This window comes from Centroberyx gerrardi, chromosome 11 (assembly GCF_048128805.1).
Source record: "Centroberyx gerrardi isolate f3 chromosome 11, fCenGer3.hap1.cur.20231027, whole genome shotgun sequence".
NCBI classification, from domain to species: domain Eukaryota; kingdom Metazoa; phylum Chordata; class Actinopteri; order Beryciformes; family Berycidae; genus Centroberyx; species Centroberyx gerrardi.
The window spans coordinates 26,812,149-26,839,752 of NC_136007.1; the positions used below are offsets into that span (position 1 = coordinate 26,812,149).

At 43.7% G+C, this 27,604-nt stretch overlaps 1 protein-coding gene across 8 annotated transcripts in view; it reads right to left on the reverse strand.

Moving 5' to 3' along the window:
- dlg2 (discs, large homolog 2 (Drosophila)) overlaps positions 1-27,604 on the reverse strand; it is a 179,093-nt gene that overhangs the window by 43,128 nt on the left and 108,361 nt on the right. Inside the window, exons 7-8 of one of the 8 annotated variants that reach the window (XM_078286618.1) lie at positions 10,885-10,899; positions 5,872-5,876 (exon numbers count right to left, since the gene is read on the reverse strand). The exons of 4 other annotated variants lie outside the window; for them this stretch is intronic. In XM_078286618.1, coding sequence (XP_078142744.1) covers positions 5,872-5,876; positions 10,885-10,899 — 20 coding nt within the window. Of the gene's footprint in view, positions 1-5,871; positions 5,877-7,130; positions 7,473-10,884; positions 10,900-24,283; positions 24,368-24,804; positions 24,846-27,604 lie in introns of those variants that run through there. 3 more of the 8 variants (XM_078286617.1, XM_078286623.1, XM_078286619.1) reach the window with 3 other exon arrangements.

Genomic DNA, 27,604 nt, shown 5'->3' on the forward strand with positions numbered 1-27,604 from the left:
CGGACGGAGTCAGGTTGCATGATACATCTATTTGATACTGACACCTTACAATATCTGGGATACCGAAGATGCTTAAGTATCGTGAAAAGTTGCAAAATTTATGATCCGTGCACGACAGCGGCTTGTGTTGGTATGTACCAGTAATACATGAAAAATAAATGTAAATGTCAAATGTGTCAAAGAGTAAAATACACATAGCACAGCAAAGGCACAGAGGACAAACTTCTCTTCACCTTCAGTTTTTTCTCCCCAATATAAAATACCAAAGTTGCAACATTTCTGATCTGTACAGTTCAGCAGCTTGTGTTGCCAGGCACCATTAACACATGAAAAATATAAAAATATCTAACTGTCCAACTTTAAATAATGGCAACAAATGAGTCAAAATGCTGGTTAGCTTTTAAGTTTGAGGCATCATCTTGCTTCTCCACCTGACAGCATGATACTCAGCAGTTTCTCTTCGGTCTGTATTGTGATACCTCTTAGTATTTTGATCCTCAGCCCGGTATTAATATCACAGTCATACTGTAAATCGTGTTAGTGTGACATGAAATGAAGCCAATGTGACTCAAAATGGTTTCCCGTGACGGCTCCTGGAAACCGAACAGATGGTTAAAAGGCAGGACTCCCGAGAGAGGAACTCTGTTTCGGCCACAAAATAACTGCAGTGACCGAAGCATCAGGCTGAACAGCAGCTAAGGTTACAGTATGTAAACAACGAGCTCGATGCATAAGACTCACTTCAAAAGACGCTGCTCAAGGATGCATTTGGAGATTCCTTTGAAATTCGCCCTTTGATTTTTATCCCTACAAGATGAATAGAACTGGGCAAACAAGGGCAATAACAAAAGAAAGGCCTAATCATTTCTCTATGAACAATTATCATGAGAAAGAACGCAATGCATATCAATTAGTATACCATATTGTGTGTTAGGGATGAGAGCACTTCAGTAATTGCACATCTTTGCATTTTTATAACAGTTACCTAACGTCTTAGCAATTTCTAGGCCGCACACGTAGTCCATGTGTGGTGATATTACTGATCGTAGCTGTAGGGATTACTCAACTGTATAGTTTCGACACACAGGCGTATTTCACTGCTTTGTGTTCTCTGAGAGCGCCTTTAAGACCCGAACCTGCTGTGCATCTGAGTGGCATGATGCTGTGAAGGCAGGGGGGTTTGCTTGGTTGTCAGTCCAGTGGCAGCAGAAAGAGTCACTTAACCTTTCCACTCATGTCCCTGTCACAACCAGCTATTTACTACTGTACACCAGGGAGCTGCTCCTCTATTACACCTGAGACTATTTGTTAACATGACCAAGCCGCTTGGACAGCATACTTCACCTTAAGAACATTTTCATATAAAGAAATGTTTGGCTACTCTCTATTACCGATTGATGTAACACAATAGTGATTCAATCTATATCCAGTTCATGAAAGCTTTTACATTTGCTGTTCTAAACACCCGGTGTCTGGCAGCTCTTTCCTGGGAAAAATCCTCTGACGCACAGGAAGCGATGCGTTTTATGCTTCTGGTTTGTTTGGAATAAACAGAAGAAGAACTGGGTAGTTAGCATGAGCAGTGATAGCCACCATGACTGAAAAGACAAAGAACAGAGCGCCACCTACAGAAACTTAAACTGCATCAACAGAAAATCCAAGGAAAAAGAACTGGACACAGTACTGGACACACTGTTTGACTGACAGGTGATCTCTGGGAAATGCAGTGCAGAAACACCACTTCTTCTTCTCAGCACCGAAGATGGAGACTTGTGGATTACTTGCGGAGTAAAATACATATAACACAAAGAGGACAAACTTTTCTTTGCCTTTGCTTCAGCATTTTGTCTCACATCACGACACCTGAACCCGCCTGGATCAAGTTAATCACCAAAAATGTCACGATGATCAGTTAGATTGAGGAACAGCAAAGTCTTCAGCAGGAATTATCCACATTATTCCAAAGGTTAATTGCCTGAAATTATCCCAATTTTGGGGTCAAATGAATGATGCAGAGATTGCCTTTTACATCAATTACTGCATGAACACATTTTCACACTCGGCCTGTTTCTGCCGTTCGAGTGAGCGCCAATCAATTAGTCAGCATTTTTTTGCGGACGTGTGAACACAAATGAATAAGATACAAACTAGACTCATGGTTATTTTCCCATATAAGAGGACTTGGGGAAAAAAAGAAGACTAAGACAGAGTAAACTCACTTCTCTTCATATTTTTCTATGTTTTTCTGGTTCGTTTAAGGTCTGCTGGGGTCAGTTCAATTTCTGTTCTGTTCTCTTCCTTATGGATACCCATTTGCGCTTCATGAAAACAATAAAAACATCAGCATCGTAAGATTAAAATAGAAAAATCCCATTACTGAAACATATTAGGTTTATCATGGGCTGAATAATGTACCCATTATTTCTCTTCAGCACAGTGATGTTTTTTTTTTTTTTCCTTTTCTTGGAAAAAAAAATGTACTATTGAGCACTCTAGAAGTGTTTCATGCAATAATTTTGCAGTATCTAGACACAGCATTTACTGCTAATGCCACCCAACTTGCTTTCAGTTCATCAATAAACAACTTCTTCTCCGAGCTAAACCCTAAAGCGATTTCTGACTCGTTCAAATGTGTGCGTTTCTGAATTGTTGTGTGTGTGTGTGAGAGTGTGTGTGTGTGTGTGTCCCTGTGCGTCAGAGAGACAGACAGTGACAGAGAGACTGACTGACTCAGTGAATTTAACAGAGGGAGATAGATTACCATTCGCCGGCTGTGTGGGGTAGCGGAGCCAGTCAATGATTGAAGGAAAATGGTGTTTGTGAGGGGAATGATGATAGGGATTAGGACGCATTTGCTTGCTGTGCACGGCCACTAATCATATGAATGAGTTCCCGGCCATTCTTAGAGAGGGAGAGAGAGAGAGGGAGAGAGAGAGAGAGAGAGAGAGGGGGAGAGAGAGACACACAGAGAGAGGAAGAAAGAGAGTCAAGAGTTGCCCTCTCTTCCTCTGTCATACATACAAACATACGTCGCTCCCCTTCACTTATGTACATGCTTGTACAAACACAAGCACCCATCGCACATACTGACTTGCACAAGAGCACAAGGACACACATACACTCCTCTGCAATGCAGGTAGCATCCAGAAAGACTTTCAACTTTCCTTCTCAGTCTCGTTTGTACGTCTATATAGAGGGAGAGGGACAGAGAGAGAGAAACAAACAGGCTCTTGTATAACAAATCTCCCCCTGTTATGCTGAAGAGGAGGAAGCTCCCATAATCCAATTGCAGGTCAGAGGGATCCGTCATTAATCTTATTCCCGTCATTGGATGCTTTCTGCTGACCTCTGCCTGTCTGCTTGCCAGCGATCACGCAGGTCAACAGCATGGAAAGGCAAACTGCAACTGTGACCTATGCTGCAGTGAAGAAGGGCAGCCTATAATATTCAACTACAGTCAAAAAAATAAATAAAAAATCACAGTAATGTAAAGTAAGTAAAGTGCCTCACGCACAAGTAAAAAAAAGAATTAAGCTGGCCAGTGCCACAGAAAATTAGAGAATGCAACTGAAATATCTAGGAGCTTCAGATATTTGCATGTACTGCAACTAACCCTACAAAATTACGCACTGCATACTACCGCATTACATACAGTACTACTGCCACTACTACTACACACACACACACACACACACACACACATACACGCCTCGAGAAGTAATGGCCACTCAACTGAGCGCATAAATGACATGCTCAGATGCACTTAGGCTCATTTCTGTTCTTGCTCATGTTTCCTGACGTCGCCACGTGATCAACTGCCTCCAAACAGCACATTAAGCCACTGGGCCAGCAGCATGGCAAGACTGTGTGTGGTTTGGTTAAGAGGATTCCAGCTACTCTAAACTATACTAATGATTAATAATAGATGGATATCATAGTGCATCAATTATTGAAATATGAACCAGTATCCTGTCAACATAGAAAATTATTCAAATTTGAGCATCCTCAGCTCAAACTGGAGGCTGAAAAGCGGGCGTCTTATAAACACTTTCACCCCCGATTGCACTGATGAAGCAAACACATACGACATTTAACTTTCATCAGCTAAATCATAACTTAAAAAGTTGAATTTTGCAGGAGCTAACTGGATGATAGTTGAGGTGAAAAACCCTGCGCCCTGCAGCGAAAATTGTCATCAAGTTGAGGGGAGCGATGATACAGCATCAGATATTTAAGATGCTACATAGCGAGCTGCTTGTATTTCTTCGGTCGGGGCTCATGCTCTTGTTGGGTTTTGCTCAATAATTCAGGGGCACCACTACTGAGTGTAGTGGCTCATGAAAAAATGGGGGCCCATCAATAATTCACCAGCATCCCATGTAAAAATAGTCAACAACACAATGTGAGATGTGGGAGCTGCAGAGAGCGGGCAGAGGGAGAGGAAGGAGGTGGAAGTGTGAAGCGGAAACGGACAGACGAGCTCGGCTTGGGAAGCCGGGAAGCCCAAAAGGTTAAAGAAACGGACTTCAAACCGGAAGGTCGTCTGTTCGAATTCCCGGCCAGCGGAGGTAATATTGATGGATTCTGTCAGGGTCCACCTGGGTACGGGCAATTCACCTCTCAATACTGTATCACTGTGAAGCTCTTCAAAGCTAACAAGGAAGTGAAGAATGAGGAATGAAAAATGCAATTCTAACATTATTGACAATAACCAAAATCAACTAATGTCCATGTTCAATGAAGAATGATCATCAACATATTATTTCAATATGATTTCAAAGAGTTGCACCTGCAGAAAGATGAGGCAAACTGGCTGGCTGAAATATGTCTGTTTTTACAGACAAGGTAAAACAGTTATATGTTGCATCTCCTCCTCCTCCTCATGTCTTCATTAGGTTCCTCCCTGTGTGCCAGCTCATACTCACTGTCCCGCGCCCCATATTTCAAAGGCAGCGCTATAGCTAGAAAGCAGGTAATGCTGACTGCCTGGGCCCCCCTGCAATCTCCCTGCCTTGCTTCTCCCCTAGCTAGATGATGGATGGTCTCCCATTACCTCCTGCTGGCCTCGCCTGAGGCAATTTCACTCGTGCTATGGTTGCACAAACACCACGCGTCCCGGTAATTAAATCCACAATCATGATTTCTTTGAGTATTTCATTTTTGCATATATGCATATACTTGCTGATGGTTAATTATTTTGTTTCCAACTTTCCGATACCATCTTAACTGGAAATATAGATCCATTTTACCCCACTGTTAACAATAAATCCAGATGTGAGCAGATGTTTTACTGCTTTAAAACGCATTCACGGCAACATCTCACTACCACACACTAGGTTATTGAATAAAGGGTGAAAAATGTCCTCAAACCAATGACACAATATGAATGACTGTGATAATATTCAGATCCAGATGTCCACACATATTTATCACACAGAGAGGAGCACAGTGTCATCAGACCTGCAGGCTCCTATGCATTTCATAGTATGTTTAGAAAAGAATCTAAAAAGCTGATATTTTGATTGATTTCTGACTATGGTGTAGATAAAAAGAACTATAATGTTGAGGCTATGTCCTAATTTTTATTGCAACTGGATTGCTGACAAAATCTGGTGGTAAAAAAAGGAGTTAAAAACATGTATCTATGTGCATGGGCACATATACACATGCATACTTTAAAGTGGTAATTCTTGGATTCCTTGTTTTATTTATTTTGGCGATATCTTTGTTGTGGTCATTGCTGTGGTGTTTCTGCACTGCTCTTCCCAGAGATCACCTGTCAATCAAACAGTGAGTCCAGTACTGAGACTTTGTCTTTTTCCTTGCATTTTCTGCAGTTTGAGCTTCTCTTTTCTTTATCTGTTCAGCCATGGTGGCTATCACTGCTCATGCTCACTACCCAGTTCTTCTTCTGTTTATTCCAAACAAACCAGAAATGTAAAACGCACTAATCACTATTGTATTTTATCAATCAGCAACAGAGAGTAGCAAAACAGACATTTATTTATAAAAAGTTTAATAAATGTGGAGGTCTATTAATAAATAATAGATATCCACAAGAAAACCTGAAAAGTGAAGACTGCATCTTTTAAAGTCCTCTTTCATGTGGTGTTTCCATTATTTTGTCCAAACCCTACATCTCTCTCTAGATTCTGAATGAAAAACGAAGCGAAGCAAAATGTCAGTGTAAATGAATGACACACTGTGAGCTGTCTTTTTCACACATGGGAGGCACTGAGGCACAAAACACGAATGCGTTGCAGTCCCTGATGGCAAAAACCTCTGTGAAGTGGCACTAATACTCAGAATCCTTTGAGTTAACAGTGCTAGTACAAGACAAACTCAGAACCTGCTTCCAGTCCGCATGCATAAACACACAGAGACAAAACACAACACAAAGGCTCTTAAAATTGATTTCTTCACCATATTTACCAATACACAGGATATGACATGACATAGGAGAGCGCCTATGTAGAAACCTAGCTTGGATGCTGAAGGAAAAAAGGATGGGAGCAGGTATGCGATTGGACTTATCCAGTCGGTGCCTCCCATCACAGATGTTTCATTGAATTAGGTCCACAAGGCTCACCAGGAAGGCATCCTAGAAGACCTTCCAGATCCCTCAACAGTAAACCAAACTGTAATGACTACAACTCTCCTCTCAGAGACTCTCAGACTTTTTGAAGGCTGATACCGAACATTCAATATCTTTCAATTTGACCATTTTCATGCCAGAAAAATAGAACAAAAAAAAATGACAAGCAATTGGTGTTTCCACCAGAAACCTATCCTGAAAAGCTTCTGAAAAGCCTCTGGAAGGACTGAAAAGCCACTGAAACAGCATTTTGTGACACTAAACTCAAAACCGATCGAATGAAATTCTTTTAGGTGGGTTAGTAGCTAGGAGGAACTTCCATCAGCAGAGGTGGACGACACTGGCAGACATCTGATATTTAATAAAAGCAAACAGATATACAGGTCTAACCCTAGTCTCCTCCATCACAAAATACAGAGCGGCAACAACATCTCCTACATCTTCATTCATTTAGTTCTCCATTTGCACTACAGAAGTCACAAACAGAGTCTCTGGTCCTTGGTGGAACCGGCCGGCGATAACAGAGGGGTTTTACCTGATAGGGCTCCTGCCAGTTCTGGACGCAACCGCACTCTGAAGGCCAAAGGTCACAGCTGCCCCCCTTGGCTCTTATTGCCGCCAAGCGACCGGGGCTCCTGCAAGACGAATTCTCCGAGTGCCAGGCCGTCGCCCGACCCCCCTTCCTGGGCAGGGTGGCACCGCCGGGCGCCGAGCCGTAATGGTAACGCTGGGACTGGGACTGGTGCTGATGCTGAAGTGGTTGGTGGTCGCCGTGGTGCTGATGGTTCCAGCCGCAGGAGCACGGCGCCTCCCCGCAGCCTCCCCTGCCATCCAGGTCGGCGAAGCAACTCTGCTGTTTGCTCAGGTAGGCGGTCATGCTGCCGCCACGCGACGCTAACCTCCGCTCACTTCCCCACTTTGTCCTTTGCTTCTTCTTTTTTTCCCCCCTGTCCCTCTTTTGTTGTAGGGTTTTCCCGTACAGTCATCAAGCACGAGACGGCGTCCTGGCTGATGCACGAGTCGCTGGCTCTGGCAAAATGAATGATGAATGAACGGACCGGCTGGCTGCTGTAGCTGCGCTGGCTCGATCTGCGCTGGCTCGATCGAGAGAGAGAGAGAGAGAGAGAGAGAGAGCGTGTGTGTGTGTGCGGCTGTGTGTGTGTGACTGAGCTTCTGGAGTGAGAGAACAAGAAATGAGAGAGAGGGAAGGGGGAGGGAGGAAGAGAGAGGGAGAGAGAGAGAGAGAGAGAGAGAGGGATGGGGGATAGAGCAAGAGAATGGATGAGAGTGAAAGTGAGTGCGAGAGAGGAGGGGTTGGGAGGAGAGGAGAGCAAGAGAGGAATGGGGGAGAGAGAGAGAGAGAGAGAGAGGGCAAGAGAGATGGATAAGAGAGCAGAATGATGGGATGGGGAGAGACAGATAAGAGCAGCAGGAAATGGAGAGAGAGAGAGAGAGAGAGAGAGAGTGGGTTGTCTCTGCGCTGGTTGCCAGCCCTCTGTCAATAAATGACTCAACTGGCAGCAGTGCTTGACAGCATCCGCACCTCCAGGCCGAAGCAATCGATGCTCGGCACTGCTGGGAATCGGAGGCGACCGGAGCTTGAACTACAAATCCCTGGACTGCTGCTGGAGGAGCGGCTGCATCCAAGAAGTCAAAGAAGCTCGTCCTCTGATACTCCAGCGCTCCGGTTTCAGGGAACTTTGTACACGACATATTGATGAATGGTATTCAAGAAATGGTGGATCCAAATAGATAGAAATTTCTGGCTTAGAGAGGAAAGATACAGGGAGTGCTTCGGGTATCCTCAAAGAGGCCAGAAATTGCACAGGAATAGAAAGGGAGGAGATATTATACTACAAATATCTAGTCTAGCGTTCATGAAGGCTTTGAAGTTCAAAATGCTTTTAATTGGGGAAGGCTCACACATTAAAAAACACCAACGTGCATCGTCCCATGCCTTGTCATAGGCCAATATGCCGAGATATTTTTTGTTTTAGCCCTCTCCAATTAAAGGGCTTTTTACTATTCAAACCCTCGAGACTGCCTGGACTTCTACTGTTCTAGTTCTTCTGTTGCTCAAAGAATTCAGAAACACAGAAAAACTGATCACAGTGAAGAGAAAGCACGTGTTGTCAGGCAGGGAAGTTGCTGTAGGCGCGCTAATTCAATCTGATCAACAAACTGTATCTCTTAAACGCCGCACTCCCCCCAACCCCCTTCGGTCAGATGCAATCAGGGTCACGGGACCTTCAGTTGGAAGCAATTGATGCCAAACCATCCAGCTGCTTCAGCACATCTCACAGTGTTTTGAAACACACAAACGCACACATATATTCATCATCGCCACACATGTATTTAGAATTCACAAGTGGAAAGGACGTCACTGTGACGGCCGATGCGCTGTGACATGAGGAAAGGGGTTTAGGGACGGAAAAAGAAACCCAGTTTTTCCACGCCACGCAGCGTCGCCGTCGCACGGTCTGCTGTGTGATGCTTTTGTGTGCGTATGTGTTTATGTGTGTGTGGGGGCGTTATCATCATTACCCATTCCCTCTACCAGAGGCGACAGTCAGAAGACAGTCAGCGATGGAGAATAATACCTTATCAGGGCTAACTGAGGCAGCAAACGGCATGCCCTTGTAGGAGAGAGAGCATCAGTGGGCAGCTCGAGTGTGTGCGTGTGTGTGTGTGAGATATCATAACGAGAGATGAGGAGTGTGTGGGAAGCAGAGGGCATGGCTGGATGGATGGCTAGTTGGTTAGAAAGTGCACAGATCACAAAGAGAAATCCCGCAGCTGTGTTACCGTCCTCCCGGTATTCTTCTGCTCCGATGCTTTCTCCGGTTTTAACACGGATTTCAGGTTTGCCCATGAAACTATAATTCATTATAATGTGACTTTATTGCTCTTCTGCTTTGTTGTGCTCTTGATCACGTCCCTGTTTGATGATGGATGATGTTCAGTGTCATGCAGAATAGCGAACCGCTCCATCAATATCACACTTAAGCAATAACATAGTCAAGGTCGTGCTATAGTGTGGTTATTGTCACCGGCATGCTGCGGTTGTAGGAACAAGGCCACACGTTGAGTTATAGCCAACAGCCTTGATATAGCATGACCTATACATATTACATTTCTAAAATAGTATCAAACATTAAACAAATATGCAAGCTTTGGGATGGGGACTGGGAGTGTCTTGAAACTCCAATGGGGGTTCACCGTTAGTTCAATAAGCAATACACTTCTTTGGTTGGAAACAAATATATATATGTATAAAATGTGAACAAAGAGGAGTGATATCGCCCGAGTTATAAGGTATGAGTTCCTATATTATCGGATCACAATGTGTGGTTGGAAACAAATATTGTTTGAACTAAGTTGCACTACATCGCATTGTCATATACTGTAAGGTGATATCAGCTTCCAGTGTAAGTTTCTTTCTATAGCAGAGACCCGATTAAAAAAGGAATCCCATTCGGCAGGATCAGGTTCACTGACCAATGCTATCATGTTCATAATATCAAAGATTGAGGAGGGTATGACACTTAGAAACAGAGCTAAGTATTCGGGATTGAAAACAGAGGATTAGTGGAAGGTTGGATGTTGGGTTGCAGGAGGTTTGGGCTTCAGGGCAGGCTTGTGTTTGTCCCGTTGTGTTTCGGTGTGTTTCTATTTATGGTATGTGGAATAAATTCATAAATATATTCATCAATTCATCTCGTACATCATTAAAAAGTTCTTTGCCTCCGTAAAAAGTACACAATATCCACGCACGCAGAGACGAGTGCAATTTTAGTGACTCATGCAGAGAAATCTGTTATCCTTGTTTACACTCCAAATCCTCTTCCCTGCATGGATTGATGCTATCTAGAACACACACACACACACACACACACACAATCGCACAGATGCTGCGGTGTCGCCCAGGACAAACAGCCTTGTTGTAGATTTTCTCTAAAGGCACCTAATGGGCGTGTTACGCAATTTTAAAGCAAAACTCCACCTCTACCAAAAAAAACCAAACAAACCATGTTCCTATGATGTTCTTACAGTTTAATATATATTTGTGAACTACTCTCAGCACAGAAAACTGACACTATAACACTATAAGAATTTAATAGAGAGACATTTTTTGGAGCTGCCTGCCGCATTGACAGTGAGAAGAAGGATGACTTTGTGGTTTCATTTTTGTCTGAGCTTTTACATCGAAAAAGAGCTTCATCTGAAAGCTGTGAACCACAAAATACAGCCAGAACCCTGGAAGATGATGCTAGACGACATCACTGCACCACATCATCAGTTTCCTATTCACTCCCATCCATAATGTATTGCTTGACAAAGTCACAGATTTGAGTTTCTTGTTTCTGGCTTTGGGAAAGACTTGTGCTGTTGTACATGTGCACAAATCTAAGCTAAATAGTGAAAGATCATATGACTAGGTAACAACACAATACCAGTATGCTGTGGCAGTAAGACACTTAAGCACCATATGTGTTTTCAGTTGCTCTGGGTTAGGGCAGGACAGAACAATTCATTAAGCCTTATAAAGGCAACAGTGTTAGGTGGCAACGCATTACAGTAGTATTATTACTTTTCCCGGTAACAAGTAATGTAACAAATTACTATTTCAAATTCAGTTACCAATCAAAAAATAAGTTGTTGCTTTTTTATCACCGACTCTAAATACTGAAGAATTGAAATTGAATTATCTAAAAAACTGTGATTATCCCCATCCCACGATTTGTTGTCATCAGAATTAGTCCTCTTACACTAATCCACCTGTCAAGTTAACTTTCAACACTGTTTTGTTATCCTGACCAGAGTATTAAGTAAAGTAATACTATTATTTTTGAAATGAATAATACTACACGTTAGCAGGTCCAATTTCAACGCCATTTAGCATCTCATTAGGGCTAATTCTGTGCTTACACCCATCACAGACGAACAGTCGCACCCACAGACTCTGCCAGCACTGACCAACACAGACTCCAGATAGCCCAACAATGAGGCAGAAATAAATTCACTATCTTCAACAATGATGTGACATGTGATGTCTACAATAAACTTAACAGTCAAGTCTATGATGAACCATATGTCTCAAAGTAGCCTACCATTTTGCTGTTGTCACATGTAGAGTACAGTTTAATTGCTACATAATGCACAGATTCATGTGTTCACACCACAGTGAATGGTGTCTGAACACCTGTATGGTTGTAGGTGAGGTAGTTAATCCTCTGCCTTTTCATACACGTCATTTCTTTAATGGTGTGTGTCTGTTTATCGTGTAGCACTTTTTCCAATATCCTATACTGTTCACAGTCCAATCAAGTGTGTGTGTGTGCGTGCGTGCGTGCGTGTGTGTTTCATTGTCACTCCACTCAGATACCATTTGACCTCTGACACCAGCTCGGGATGAGCCAATCAAAATGTGACAGGTCATTTAGTGTGTCGGCGCCGCTTGATTGAACAGCTCTCAGCCACTCAGACCGCTGTCGCTAAGGAACACAATCTTCTCTGTGCAGAGGAGGAAAACTCCTGCTAGGAAAGTTGAATTGCTGTAATGGGGCATTTCGGTTTTTCCTCCTGTGCCGTCTTCATGCATTCAGTGAGATTACAGGCTACTTAGGAATGCATGATTAACTTATTAGGGCTTGATTGCAAAACTCAACATCGCAATTTGCGCGCTGTGGTGCCACCTGAGAGAAAAGCTACGGTATGGTGATGTGGTGGCACATGATATAGATCCCCTTTCCACCTGGCATTAACATGCATCCTGTGTGATTGTATAGTAATCCAATAGAGCAAGAACACATAAAATCCAGGTGTAAATGCACCCGAGACACATGGGGATCTCAGAGGTCGTCAGAGACACATAAGACACAATGAACCACATTAACAACAAAGTGTAAATGCAATGTAGATGTAACAACTATGTCAAAGGAAGTAAACAAGGACAGACTTTTTCAAAAATACATTCTAAATTTGAATGTAACTTCAGAGAAAGCTTTGCAAACATGTGCACTTTTCCCTAATAGTTTTCTCATTGTCCATATGTTGTTCTTGACTGGAAAACTATTGATTACTTTCTGAAGATGCATTGGAACCTGCCCAACGAAACAGCCACTTTTTGTTTTGTCCTAAGATAAATGTTGGAGCAGTACTATGCATTGCAGTTCATGTAATTCATCTAAATTGCCACATGGGGGCACTTACTGTTCAGTTTCAGGCTAGACCTAACTGTCCTATTGACCAGCAACATGTATCTGTTATCGATGAGGGAATTCTGCAACTCTCTTCACAAGCTTAAGTCACACAGTAATGTGTTTCAAAGGAGGTGGGAGAAGGAAATACAATTTCATAACTTAGATGGAAACAATTGTAGCAGCTATTTCATATAGGGCCTCATCCAAACTTAAAATGTTCTATTTTATCAAAGTTTGCATTTTGTAAAGCAGCTTTTTCTTTTCCTTCAAAGCAGGCATGTACTGCCTACTGAGGGGTGTGTATCTGTAGCTTCAAGATAAACTCAAACAAATCATGAAATTATAATTCTGAGCTAAGAAAACATTGAAGACTTATGCATGATTGTGCAAATAGCCTCAACAAGCAAAATAAGATTAAATCTGTCATGAACATTTAATGAATGAGGGCCATTATGTTTACAGAGCAAAACTATGAGATGTAGCTCATATTAACATAAATGCTATGCACACACACACACACACACACACACACACACACACATTATCACAGTATATCTAACCGAGATAAGAGGAAGCATGACACAAGCAATACCTCATGCCAATATGCAAAGCTGGAACTGTCAAAACAGTCTCTCAGAAGTCGAAGTTTAGACAAGGGGCTCCCAAAGGCAAAAAGGGAAGACCTTTGATCCTGGTAGCTCAAACAAAAATGTCACAAAACTGTCAAATCCCAGGCCTTCACCAGACACTTAACTCTCAAACTCCCATTTAACTGATCAAATGATGCTGAACAAGAGAGTCTGGGATTATTTTAATACATGAAGGTAAAGATGAAGGGAGTTGGGCTCTTCTGCAAGGTTCTCCCCTTCTCTTTCAGCTTTCATTTCATCTTCTCATCTGGTTTCACTCGTTCAACCTTCAGCCCTGTTGCACAGTAATAGCAGCCAGTGATTAATGATGACGCATTGGAAAATAAGTGTGTGTGTGTGTTGTTTTTCATTAAAGAAATTAAGGTACTTGTATGTGCGCTTGGACTTGTGTCCTTCTGTGTACTATAATGAATATCTGCTAATTAATTAACCGCCAATTAAAATCAGATTAACATAAAAATCTATTTCCTGCTAACAGACATTGTTGAAAACATCATCCAGCTCTCTGCGCCTTTATTAATAGAAAGTGTTCTTACTATAGAAGTAATAGCAGTGGTGAAGTTGAGGTCAGTCACATTTTTGTTGCTGACCAGAATCAGACAGCAGCCAGCACAATGATCAGTTTACTGAAGTTGGCTCAAAAAAGCATCACTGCATATTATGTGAAACACTGAAGGCATTTGGTGTGATAACATAACCATTTTGATATTACAGAGAAACCAAACCACAACAAAAATGTTGGAGTATAACTATCCAATACACTTTCACCAGCTGCAAACAGGACCCCAATCTTTCTGGTATATGGTAGAGTGGTATGTTATACACCGAAGGCTAGAGGCTATAATAAACAAGTGAAAACTAGCTCAGTGCTAGTTTCAAGCTTGCCGCCTGTTTTGTCTGTGAAGCTGACCAATATAACAGTTTAAAGTATATGAAAAATAAAGTATCAATTGTTCATTCACAATTTCCAATAATTCCCAACATCTAGGCTAAGATGATGACAACATCACACAAGCAACAAGACATCAAGACCCAAGGCAACCTGCTTAGGCCTATCCCTGTTGCAGAGGAGACAGCGCCATCTCCTGACCAGTAGAGGTAACTGCCGCCAATATAAGTGAAAGAAAATAAATGAGTGTCCAAAATGAATGGAAGTCTATGGACATTGTCCCCCAAAAAGGCCCTCCTTACAGACAAAACAACATATAGAAGTTCTCCACCTACGGACAAGCTTAGTGAACAGTAGTAATAGTAAGAGAGGTAACAGAGGCTCTACAACGTTAGCCAATGGTTTTATCACCATTCATTTGACAAAAATATCTCTAGAGACCCTCCTACACAGGTTAACTTTCAGCATGGACTCTGAGTGTCTTCTCTCCATAGAGAATACAGATGCAGCTGCCAGAGAGATCTTTCATACTAAAATGTTTCCAAAGGCCACTCAGAAGTCTTTTGTGGGCCCCAACAAATCACAAACAGTAATTAATACACAGCATTTCAATATGCAGTGCAGCTTTCTGCATGCTAAAGAGATGGCAGGCTGAATCACTACCAGCACCACTGGCTCTCCCAGCTACCAGGAGAATACTGGGCGACCCCTCACCTCTTTGGAACATGCCACTCTAAATATAAAAAATTCAGACCCCAATCTCCCTTGTCAACACAATTAATCATTTATCTGTCCAGGCACAGTGCACGGCTCATCAGGTATACACACAGACTAAACCGCACCAAACACGTGGGGTTGAATAAATTGTTCAGTTTTTGTCTCCATGCTCATTGCAGGAACTTATCTTTACAACACGTGAAGCAGAATGTGGGAAGTGACTGTGAAGTACAGAGACAACTTTGCAACCTCATTAGCATGACCTCAACTCTGTGTAAAGAATCAACCCTTGACCTTCATTCACTTTCATAACATATCCATAAAAAAAAAAAAAACAACAGTGTAAAAACTGCAAAGGATTTGCTATGTTGCCATGGTGCTCCTAGAGTGATTTCAAAGAAGAGAAGCCTGAGAGTGACCTATTCAGTGAATTCAATAAATTCAAATACCCTGTTGTGGATGGAAAGCTGCATTCATATTAACTACATGTAAGAAATGGAACGTGCTTGAATACTTGGGTAGCAGTAGAATACTTCCAGTACTTTCAGTATTGCTGGATATGTAGCTGGTCTCTCTTGGTGAGTTTAAACTGATAATGAAGGATCTTGTGGCAGACTCATTAAGGAGCTATCTTTGCTTTGTTAAGTCAAGATTAAAATAGCTTTGGCCTGTGAGCCTGCTGGTTTAATATTGGACTACTGCCTTTTGCCCTTTCTTTTATGTGGCTTTGACTGTATTTGACTATTCATTGTCGTATGCTGTTGGTCTAAAACATTTATATTGCTTTGTTGGCTGGGTCTACCTTGAAAAAGATTTTTAATCTCCCTGGGACTAAGCTGCTTAAATAAAGGTTAAATAAATAAAAACTCCTGCTCTAACTAGTATCTGAGAAAAGCACAGCTGTGCACAGGGCATGTGCAAACTGTCATATTAATCATTTAAAGGGCTGTTAACTTAAAAGCAAACTTCATCCAAACATATACTGCAATCCAACCAGCTAACCACTGATTCCATGCTCATATTTCACCTTCATTTAACCAACAAGGAAACATCTATCAGTCTCCAAGCCTCTGGCAGCTTTCTAACCTGTGATTCCTCCACATCACCACAGTGTCTCTTCAGCAGCTTCTCGGTCAGGCTCTGTTTCCATTTGCAGATGGTGACTAGTGACGGCCATTTCATCGGGCCCAGATTGAGATTGAGCCCCATACTCAGGCTGCCCAGGTCTGGAGCCCAGCCCCGCAGGATGTCCATGGACAGACGCTTCTGGAGGAAGTGGGAACCCAGGCCCTCGGAGCGCGGAGGGGACAGGAGGTTGGGGACGCTTCCGCCATGGGGGGTGTAGCCCAGGGGCGAGTTGCTCATTAAGCTGTCCCACCGTCTCTTGGCCGTGTAGCTCATCTCGAACCCGTTTTGTACATCCGAACGTTTCCTGACTGACCAAGCGGACTAGACCCCAGCTTCTACAAACAACCGGACATCTTGTTTTATTTTGTAAAGAAATCCCAATGAAGAAAACAAGTTCTCCAAAGTGAAGCTCAGTAATTTCCCTCTCTACAGCTCTGTTTCGGTGCCCTGGTGTCCAGCGCATACCTCGCATCGGGGGGCTTTAGCACTCTGGTGTGTGGCGGTGGCGGTCGAGGGTAGATGGGCGATAGAGCTCAGGGGGGAGAGCCAGGGGAAACACTTGCGACACATACTCAATATATCTGATTGGGTGAGAGCTGCAGCGGCTGGGCCACAGAGGTGGATCCAATTGGATTAGGCAGGGAAGAGTGCTGGGTGCTGGAGCCCGGCGATGTAAATCACATGGAGGCATAATTAATGCCTGAGGGAAGTCAGCTCTGTCAGGAGGCCAAAACTAGATTAGAGGCAGATCAATGGAGCACGCCAGGAAGAAGAGGTGGAGCAGCAGTGGCCCATGCCACAAACAAACACACACCCGCCCGCACATACACACACACTGTAATGAGCAAAAAATACAACCAAATGGAAACACCAAGAACCTAGTGACTGCAGTGGGAGGTAAATCAAATACAACGCTGAACACTGGCTCGAGGCTAATTGAAAATTCTCAGAATAGAGCAGCTTTAACCTTTTGTCTCTCTCTTTTGTGATTGGAGCAATCAGACCGAGGAGGTTCAGCCAGAAGAAAGAGATGCGCAGCTTCATCCACTTGTCTGTCTCCTCCTATTCTTCCTTTTCTCACTTTGTGCTCTTTGTCTCTCTTTCATTTGCTCGTTTGTCAATGACCCCTCTCTCTCTCTCGCAGCCCACGACTATCTCCCTCCCACACGCCGGCCTCTGATGTGTCCTCCTCATTTTCTCCCTGCCGGGGAGATCGGTGGATCAGGCTGCGGTAGGATGTGTGGATGCTGGAACAACTCGGGCCTCGGGCCCCGACTGCCTGGAAGCTACAACGCTCTCTGCCTCGGCGCTGGGACACTGCGGGATTAGCCTCGCCTGGCCTGACACCGATAACAACTTGCAGGTACAAACGCAGCAAGGTAGAGGGTAAGCACAATGTGAAAAACGCCCGCTCCCCGCTGCAGATACATATCGGCAGGCTTACAAAATAGAAGAAAAAGTACAACGAAATCCCCATCACCCACTGCCATGTCGCCGAGTTCTCCGGTTGGCTGACATTTGGCCCTCTTAAAGCCCACTCGGCTACTCATGCTGCTGGAGTGCACCTCCATTATTGATAGGAGTTGGTTCCCACGCAGCAAATGGCTACTATGCCGCCTGGGCACCATGAGAGGAAGAGCAACAGGGAGGTAGAGGAGAGAGAGAGATAGAGAGAGAGAGACACAGATGGGGAACAGAGCAAGAGAGTGGATGGGAGTGAAAGTGGGAAGAAAGTGGCAGAAGAGGAGAGCAAGGAAGTGGAGGAAAGAGAGAGACGGATCAAAAATAATAAATGCAATTTGCATAGCAAGAGTCGCCAAATGCTTTAGCTACGGTACAACAGAACAAGAACAAATAAAAGCCAGTGGGATAAACAATTAAAAAGTCAGACATGAATTAAAAACAGGCTTAAAAAGGATTAAAACAGGCAAATACAGCAGAAATAAAATAGGTTACAAAAAACAACTACATAAGAAGTGATCTAAAAGATGACAGTGATTTTGCACAGAGCCTTGTGGCCCAGACAGCAAAGGCCTTAGACCTTGGGATGACAAATATGTCCCTATATAAGAATCTCAGGTTATAAAGGGTTGCAGCATTGTTGATGTTGCTAGGAGCTAGACCCGGCTGAAGAGAGTCGGAAAGTGAAGTGAGGCCAAGAAAATGCAAGGTAACAACGATTTAAAGGTGCCAGAGAAACCAAAGTCTGAATATAGTTCATCATGCATGTCCACATCTCTCAACATACATCAACAAACATCCCGTTCGAAAGGTAAGAATCTCTGATAGCCCGAGAATAATGGCTGACGCTGACAGAGACAAGTGAGAAAAGAGAACATGAACGCTTGCTTTCAAGTTCCCATGATTTCAGCTTTCCAGCAAATCCATTTTGAAACCATCAAGGCAACAATCACCGTTCGGCTGCGGCGGCTGAAGCTGCGGGCTGACAAAGACTAGAAAGGGACGGGGCAGCACTTGCGGTGATGAGAGGAGACGAGCATGTCTGAGGCAGCTCTAACAAACAGATGTCATTCAGTGGAGGCTGACAGTGGCAGCTATTCAAACGTGACCCGCGATGAAATCTGACTGACACACAGCTGCTCAAACTGAGACTGCCACGGCACGTGACTCCTCAACAGAAAAACGGAGAAACAGAAAAGGAACCTTTCCGGCGACCGTTTTAAATCTAGGCCGCGAGCGCTTCCAATTTCTGTTTGCAGATTGGATTTTTGCCACGTCATCCAGGCTCTCTCAGCAAATTGTTGAGAGAAAGAGGCTTTCTCAGCAGATTACCTACAGATAACACTGCCAGCTGAAAGAATAAGCATACTGTAAAGGAGTGTTCAGTTACAGCAGCTCTCCTCTCTCCTCACAGGGCGAACGTTGGAGCGTTTGCTGCCTTCACGTGCTCCTCAGAAGTTCCGCTTCAGAGTTGCGGAAGTCGTACATTCGACTTTTCGCACGTTCAAGTGCTTCTGGTCGGAAATAATAACATAACGGACGCTATGGCTGTTGTTTTATGTTAGAAATTGAGCTACTAGGGTTAGGGTAAGGGTTGCTGCAACAGGAGAATGAAGAGGAGAAATTGCAACGATGTGAATTATTTACATGGAATGCCAACCAATACCATGCAATAATACAAATATATGACTTCACCATCAGTGGTTGACTCAGCTTCCATGCTCTCCTCCCCCTAAATGTCACATCTCCACAACTCCGGCGTCATAGAAAATTCCCACTTTTTCCAGTCGTACATTACTTCGTCGGGTCGTTCATGTGCGCTCGATTTGTAATTACCATATGTCCGACAGCAGGCGGCAATTCAGCAGCTGTTAGGGTTTGCTCTGGTCTTCGCCGAGTCCTTTGAAATAAAGCAGAATTTACCGAGGACAGCTGTGGAGACGGCTTCATTTGGGATGTTCGCACGGGGCCGGCTGCCTTTTGAAGTGGGGAGCCAGGTAGCCCTCGATGGCCCTCGATGGCCCTCGATAGCCTCGTGACCGAGAGAGGGAGAGAGAGGAATAGTCTGCGCTCGTACAATATGGAATGAAATAAACAAGACATGGCTCTCCGAGGACTGGGTTGTCATATATGTCAGACACAATAGCGCAGCAATTACACTTATGTCACGATAAAGATATTGATTTCTTCCTGTCTGATAATAGGACACAAAAAGAAATATCAACTACAGCCATATATCCAAAGCCTCGGGAATACAGGTTGTTCAAACCACAGTAAAAAAAAATGTTTGGAATACTGAAATTATTTGGAATACAAGGGGGGAATGTATTGTAAAACACTGTGTATGAATGAGATTTTACTGTAGGCTATTCAAAATTCTAGGAGATTTAACAATGCCCACAGCTGGTGTCAGTATTTACATATCATTAACTAAAGGATATCTGGATATTAACATACAGTAAGAAGACTGAATGCAAATGCCTGTCCATAGTGTCTCATAGTACTAATCAAAACACCAGAGGGGAATTTATCTGTCCCTACAGCTGCACATCTAACAGGCCTAATTCCAGATAGCTCATTACAGGAAGCCTGGCATTTCCAGCTGCAGACATCAAATAATTAAATTACTCGCAGTCATATAATTTGGCTAGACTTAGGCTATTTATATTCATTCTTCACCCCCTCTCCCAAAGTTTTTATCCTTAGGAAACAGCTTTTAATAAAATCTGATTCTGGTGACATATGAGGAGGTAATAAGATTTTAAACAGGATACAAAAATAGCCAACATTACTTAACCTCATCAGAAACCTTTCATGTCATGCAAAACTCATCCCTTGCCTCGCTTGAACCGGTGACTCATCCCTTACCTCACTGGCACCGGTTTGCTCATCACACTGACCATAATGTAACCCGATATCTGCTGTCCAATTTTAGACACAGCCCTCCAATTTCTCATTCTCCATCATTGCTCGGCCCTGTTGAAATCATAATTGTCTTGTACTACACTGGCACCGCATGACATATTTGCGCCGAATTGCTGTGAAACCGCTTTCAATCCAGCCACTCTGGGAGCTTGTACAGGACTGGTAACATGTACATGACAGGGATGGATAATATGGGTGCAAGCTGGCATTATAATAGTAAGTCTATAGGGTAGAATATGTATCCTACGTCCATTGGTGCCCCACTGTTACAAGCCCCTCGATTATTAAAGGCCTGCTCCAATCATTTAGAAGAAAAACGATAACGCATAAAGCAAAGAGAGAAACTTTTAAACGAATAACTTTCTGCAGGTGCTGCTCACCGCAGGAAAAAACAACACAACGGTAATTCTCCCGAGTGGAAAATGCGGATCTTTAAATCATTTATAGAAAGGGGAAATTAAATGGGCCGTTCCTGTGCGGATTTCACACATGGGTACATTTAGATGCGGCGAGGATTGCGCCGATCTAATAATTGAAAAGAGTTCTTTTCCAATTTGATTTCGAGGCACCACTGCACGGAGCTGTTCTGCTACAGGTGAGGCATCTGTTTTAATCTAAACTGAATAATAAGGCGGGGGCGAGGGAAAATACCCTGTCCTGGGAAAAGAAGCTACGGGGGAATATTCCTGGTACAGCTGGAGACTAAGCAGCAGCATCTAACCCTACTGATACTGAAGATAACTGTGTGAACCCCCGCTCAGTTTAACCTTATCCTCTGTTTCATTAAATAGCCTGAACCTGAGATTCAATTGCAGGGCTTTAGATCAATATTCTTATCTGCATTTAAGGGTCTGTTTCTGAGGTATCGAACAATAACGTGCCTGACTGTTTCAAGGGAGGGAATACATTTGCTGAACAGTTCTCGGAAACAACAAATCGATCGCGTTCTTTTGAAACTGGGACAAACCGGGCCGGCATCTACGACACACAGAAACTCTCAAACGCGTATTTGCACAGTGGAGATCCAGTGTGAAACCCTTGAGCCTTGCTGTTAAAAAAATAAATCTGTTGTTTTAAAATATCACAAGCGACACAGAGCTCCAATTAGTTGCTTCCCAACTGTGCCGGGACTGAGGCTACTCTCGGCTGCCTCTGTCGGCACTTCACGCGTGGCTACACACACACACACACACACACACACACACACACATCGCACTTCCATCACCTTGTGCTGCCACAGTCCAAGCAACAGGTCATTTACTAAGAGGACTGTCACACAGACTGGCTCAGACCGGTACTGGAAATGCACATACCTTTCTATTTCTGTGTATGCACACACACGCATACATTCATGTGTACACACAGAATTAGGCACGCAAATCCTCAAACCTTCACTCTTTATCGTCCTCAAATGAACACACACACACACACACACACACACACACACACACACACAGCAGACAACCGCACTCTATCCGATAGCTTCCTCGAAGCTGAAGCAGGGTTCCTACTGCTTTTAAAAAATCATTTTACAGGATATTACCGTATCGATCAGATCGCACAAGGAAGCAATTGATCTCCAAAGCCTCCCTTCACTGCAGTTTACATGCTGTGGTGCTATTTCCAAGAAAAAACAAAGCTACAGTGAGGCGGTGGCTCACAAGATAATTGCAATGCTTAAGATATTTACATATTTACATAAGTGCATGTCATCAACTTGGAGGGGTCAGTCGTAGCAGGCCGGTCAGGGAGCATATGCTCTCTCAGGGAAGAGACTGTTTGAAATATAACGTTGGATTGCTCATCTCTCACCATTTCTGCAGAGTGGCAGACTGATGACATGGCACCCCTTTGTACTGTGTTATAGCAGGCACATCGTTAGCAGTGTGTGTCTGTATGTGTGTTGGTGTAATAATATGTCCATCAGTATACAGCAGTGCTATACGATACATGTGCTATGTACATAATTCTATTGAACCTCTGTTGCTTGCAAATGTATCATCTCAATGCATTACGGCCATTACTGACCCCCCTGGGCCTCTCCGTAAAATACAAGCACTCTACTTCAGCACTCTATCCACCCACACACACGCACGCACACACACACACACACCAATGTTTGTTGCTAAGCAGCACGTTGCTTTGTGCTTAAGTGAGTGTGGCCTTGGTGCGTACACACTGCGGGAGGCCACAGATTATGTAGCTAGAGCACAATCTACGATTGATGCTGCAATCAGCTGGCTTGGCGAGCAATGTTGGAAGTTGCCGGTTTCACAAGTGTGATGAGAGAGGGGAGCGTCTGTCAAAGGAGAAAAGGAAGACACCGGTTGTGCTTCCGGTTGTGAGAGCAGAACTCTTTAAAGCGTTGCATGACTCAGGTGCTTTTTGGTCGGAATTAAAAAAAACATGGAGGTGAGGAGGCATCTCAGCCGTGTTGGCTCAGGCAGCTACATCACAACTTAGTGCCCAAGTTGAGGGTGACATTCAAATGGTACTTCCTGGTGGTAAAGTTGAATGTTTGATAATCCCGACAGCACGTGAATGCACAGTAACCGCTTGAACGACGGGTTGTTGAATATTCTAACAACCAAGTGAAGGGTGCAAGAGAAGGAACAGAGAATGCAGGTAGCAACTTTCTGTCTCATCCAATCAAATGATCATTTAGCAGCAGTAGCCTAGAAGGTAAAGAAGCAGGCTTGTGACTGGAAGGTTGCCAGTTCAAATCCCTTCACCAGCTGGGAAAATTGAACCTCAACTACCATCGAAGTGCCCTTAAGCAAGGATGGAGCTACTTAATGGTCGACAGTAGGTGTGTAACAGCATGATGCTCAGTCAACTTTCCCCAGATGAATACAGGTTGAACATTTTTTTCATCAAATGCATTCATTATTCATTTCGATCTTCGGCCACATTAGTGGGCGTAATCCTGAGGCAATATCACTCTTTTGAGGATGAGTTGAAACAGCCACAATGTAATAGATGAGTATCCATAGGCAACATAAAAAAAAAAAAAACCTCTATCCTGTCAGTGGAGTGAATTCCCGGCCAGGCTGATCTATCAGAGGACTCCAGAGGGAGAATCTGCTTGTGCGAGCGGTGTCTGCAGTGTCAAAACTTGGCTGCGCTGGAGGCAGATGACTTAAAAGATGTCGGGGAAGAGAATTGGTACTCGGGGACAGGACGACTGAGATAAGAGAATCCGCTGTCGCTTAATGAGAGAGATAGAGGGAGCTTCTGAGCCCCCCCCCCCCCCCCCCCCCCCACCCCCCCCCCACCCCCACCCCCACCCCCCCCGTGCGTAGGTGGCTCGGCGCCAGGGTCAAAAACGCCACATTCGGCTTCTCGGGCGTCCCCCTTCGCTCATTCTCCCTCTCCAATGAGGCAGAAAGGGCGCAATTGAGCAAAGTCAACTAATTTCCCTATTTGAATGCACAACCCCCCCACTCCCTCCCTTCCTCCCCCAAGTCCTATCTCTAACACAAAAAAACTGAACAGCAATCTATTAATCAACAGGTGATTTTAAGTACTAACTACTAGAATGCACATACAAAACAAAAAGCAAGACCGTGCATGGAAATAAAACTAACCAATAGAAGAACAGAAAGCTGAGCTCAAAAGTACCTTCTTTCACTCAGATCTGTATTAAAATTGCACTCTCAACCTGTTTTGTTACTCCAAAGTAAACCATTAAAACCAGGCACAGTGGTGCACCTACCTTCTCTTTCAGCATTTTGGCTCTCCTGCTGTTCTGCACAAGTCGTCTCCCTAGCTTCTTGGCATACCAAATAGAGGCAAACATAGCGACAGGTGAAATAATAATGCTCTCTGGTCTGCAGTGACAGCCCCAAACGGCTCTAGCTGCTGCCCATTTGGACTGACTGCTCCTTGTCGGCGTACTGTAGTGCACAGACGAAAGCAAAAAAAAAGAGAGAGAGGGAGGAAAAAGGAAAAAAAAAAAGGGAGAGAAGGATGCTGAGGGAGGGAGAGTGTCTGCACAGCGGAGGCAGGTCTCTCTCAACCACAAAGCAAGGGGGAGGAGAGACACAGAGAGAGAGAGAGAGAGAGAGACTGTGTGTGTGTGTGTGTGTGTGTGAGGTTAAGAGAGAGAAAGGGAGGAGGGACCGCTGCCTTCCACGTGGAAACAGCATCTTCAGCACCAATTGAAGCCTGCTAAGAGGCTGTCGGCAGCTTCCAGTTTTCTGGGGGCGGAGGGGGCGGAAGGAGGGGGTGAGAGGAGGTGGGAGGGGGCGGACGAGAGAGGGGGTGGCGGGGCGACGCTCTGTCCCACTATTACCTACGGCAACAGTCTCTACCTCATCATCCTAAGGCCGACCATACACAGAAAAGAGGGAAAGGTTACTGCAGCTTGCCATTGTTCTCAGGCATGACGATGTATAGAAGCTATCGATTCTATTACAACTCTCATTTTGAAGCCAAAGTTACTATGAAATGGAAAGCATTATATTCCTCACAAAATCGGAAAAAGGTAAGATACAGGAGTTTCATCGAGGTAAATGTAAGACATTTTAAAGTCGTTTTCACTGTCATAAAGAAAACAATTTGACAATTGGAATAAACCTGAGAATGAAAGCTGTAGACCTATCAGAATATAGATCTGCCTGACTCAAGACATTTTTAAGGCTTTGAGTGTAGATAACATGATTTAAGACATTTTAAGACTTTCTCAGGACCTGCACGTACCCTGTAAAGCCAGAAAAAGAGATAATCTTGCACTGCGGTCCAACAGGCCCGGAGGGACCGGAGCATTGCATCTGCTTGTCAGTCGCAAATATTAGTAGTTAAAGATGTGTTTCATTAATGTCCCAGGCACTCACATCACACCCTTTAATGAGGCTTATTAACACGGCTGCCCCACGCATCACCTCCCTCTTTCTCGCTCCCATCTATCTATCAACTCTGAAACCAGACGCTCCGCATTTTACTTCTGGGCTTCCATTCAAACCTCCCCGATCAATTGGCTGACTCACTTCGCATCAAAACAAGTCGGCTGAAGGACCGTGAAGAAACCCTGAGACGACCGCGTTCCTCCCCAGCCAAGTGCGTGTGCGTTTTGTGTGTGTGACAGTGTATTCCGGACCAACCTCCTAATAACACGTCTCCCCTTCTATCGCCGAAGCAAAGGGACATTGTCGGCTAGTTGCCAGGGAAGATGACACCACACAGCTGAACAGTGACAAACTGCAGGGTGGAGAAGATGACGTGGCTCTGTGTTTTTCTCTGTCCAAACTGCCTCGGCTCGCCTCTTTCTGTTGTGTTTTTTTTTATTCCTATGACGGAGCTTTCAATTTGCAATCGCTGCAAAGGGTTGGGACAGTTAACATGCTACAGTGTACATGTCATTTGCATAGCTTTCACCCTGTCCCTGCTCAGAATAAGTTTACATGTAGCGTCTGAATCTTAAGAGAGGCTAATAAATAATATTGTAATTCTCAGTCGTTTGTGATACATTAAACCTCTGGTGGCTGTGAGACGTTTTTAACCTTTTTTGTTGAGAAGATTAATGATGTCAGATCTACGATCACGTCTCCCGTTTCTCTTGCTGATATACTTTGCCTCTGTCTGGACTTTTTGCTGATTTCGCCGCAAGACCTTATGAATACTACATCACTATGAGACTGTCCTTCAGTCCTCTAGGTGTTTACGGCCACTAAATTCCTCAAGAGGTCACAGAGGCTGTAGGCCCTCGCTCGCTCCCTGTTGTAGGTCTGTTGCCACTGTGTTCCTATTTGATAAGTATCTCCTGAAAAAGTTAGCATTTATTCCCAAACATTTTGAAGAATGGGGCATTAACGCAACACCTAGTTGTAGTGGAAAGAAATAAGTTAAAAAAAAACACTCAGTCTAGTGTCTGTAAACTTACAGTACACTCTGGGTTACTAATGATCTGTTGACGATGGATGAATTTAAAAATGGGGTTGATATCAATGGAGCTGCCGTGGATTGGTTGTAATATTACCATTGGTGATTATGTTTCCTTTGCTTCATTGATTTTTTGTGGTGTGCCTCAAGGCTCAATTCTTGGGCCAATGCTGTTTTCTTAATATGTCCTTGACTTGATTACTTGCTGTTTGGGCTGCTAGACTTTGGAACATATTGTTAAAGGAGCTCGCACTGTCAAAATCGGTGTTATCTTTTCTTCTTGTTATTCTACTCTATTCTTCACTGCATTTGCCTGTTATAATTTGTAACCCTGTTTTTAATTCATGCCTGGCATTTTTATTGTCCATCATATTCGCTTTCATTTATTATGTTTAATTGTAAAGCACTTTGATAAGTCTTTTGAAAAGTAAAGTCTATTTATTATTTGTATTACTATTATTATTATTAATATATTATTATTACTACAATATTATGCTGTTTTTTGCCCTCCAACCTCTACATATAACAGGATCTATTATTGTACAGAAAAGGTTCAATGCAAAATTGCAAATAAAGCAATCAATGTTTGTCTTATAAACGTGCACAATAATAATTGATAAAGTACATCTATAAGCTTATTTAACAATCACTAATAACAAAAGCATAACAGACAAGTCACAAATGGCTGTTAAATCGCTTCGCCAATACTACCATAATAACAGTCTGTGGGCACTACTGGGAACACATTCAACGATACAGCCTCATCACAGAATATTAAAATAAATGTACTTGTGTATTCGTTTATATGTATCTGCTATAGAGAGCTTGGCGAGCCAAGGTTGGTTCCTCCAGGGTGCCCGAATCCTCACTAGCTGTTGTGAACTGTGATTGGCTGTCAGGCAGGGCTGGAGGAGGCCTTGGCCATCTGGAGCGAAGGGCTCTGGTGTCCCCAGGGTCACACTGAAGTATGTATGTGTGGAGGAGGATACACAACTTTCTGCCTGATGTGTGTGTGTGTGTGTGTGCGTGTGTGTGTGCGCGTGTGTGGTGGGGAGGGATACTCTGCGGAGATGAGGCCGATCTCGTCAAGCCACCCTTGGCCTTGCAAAGGAGGTCAGCCATCCGCATTTGCATTCTCTGACAAACAATTGCGGGG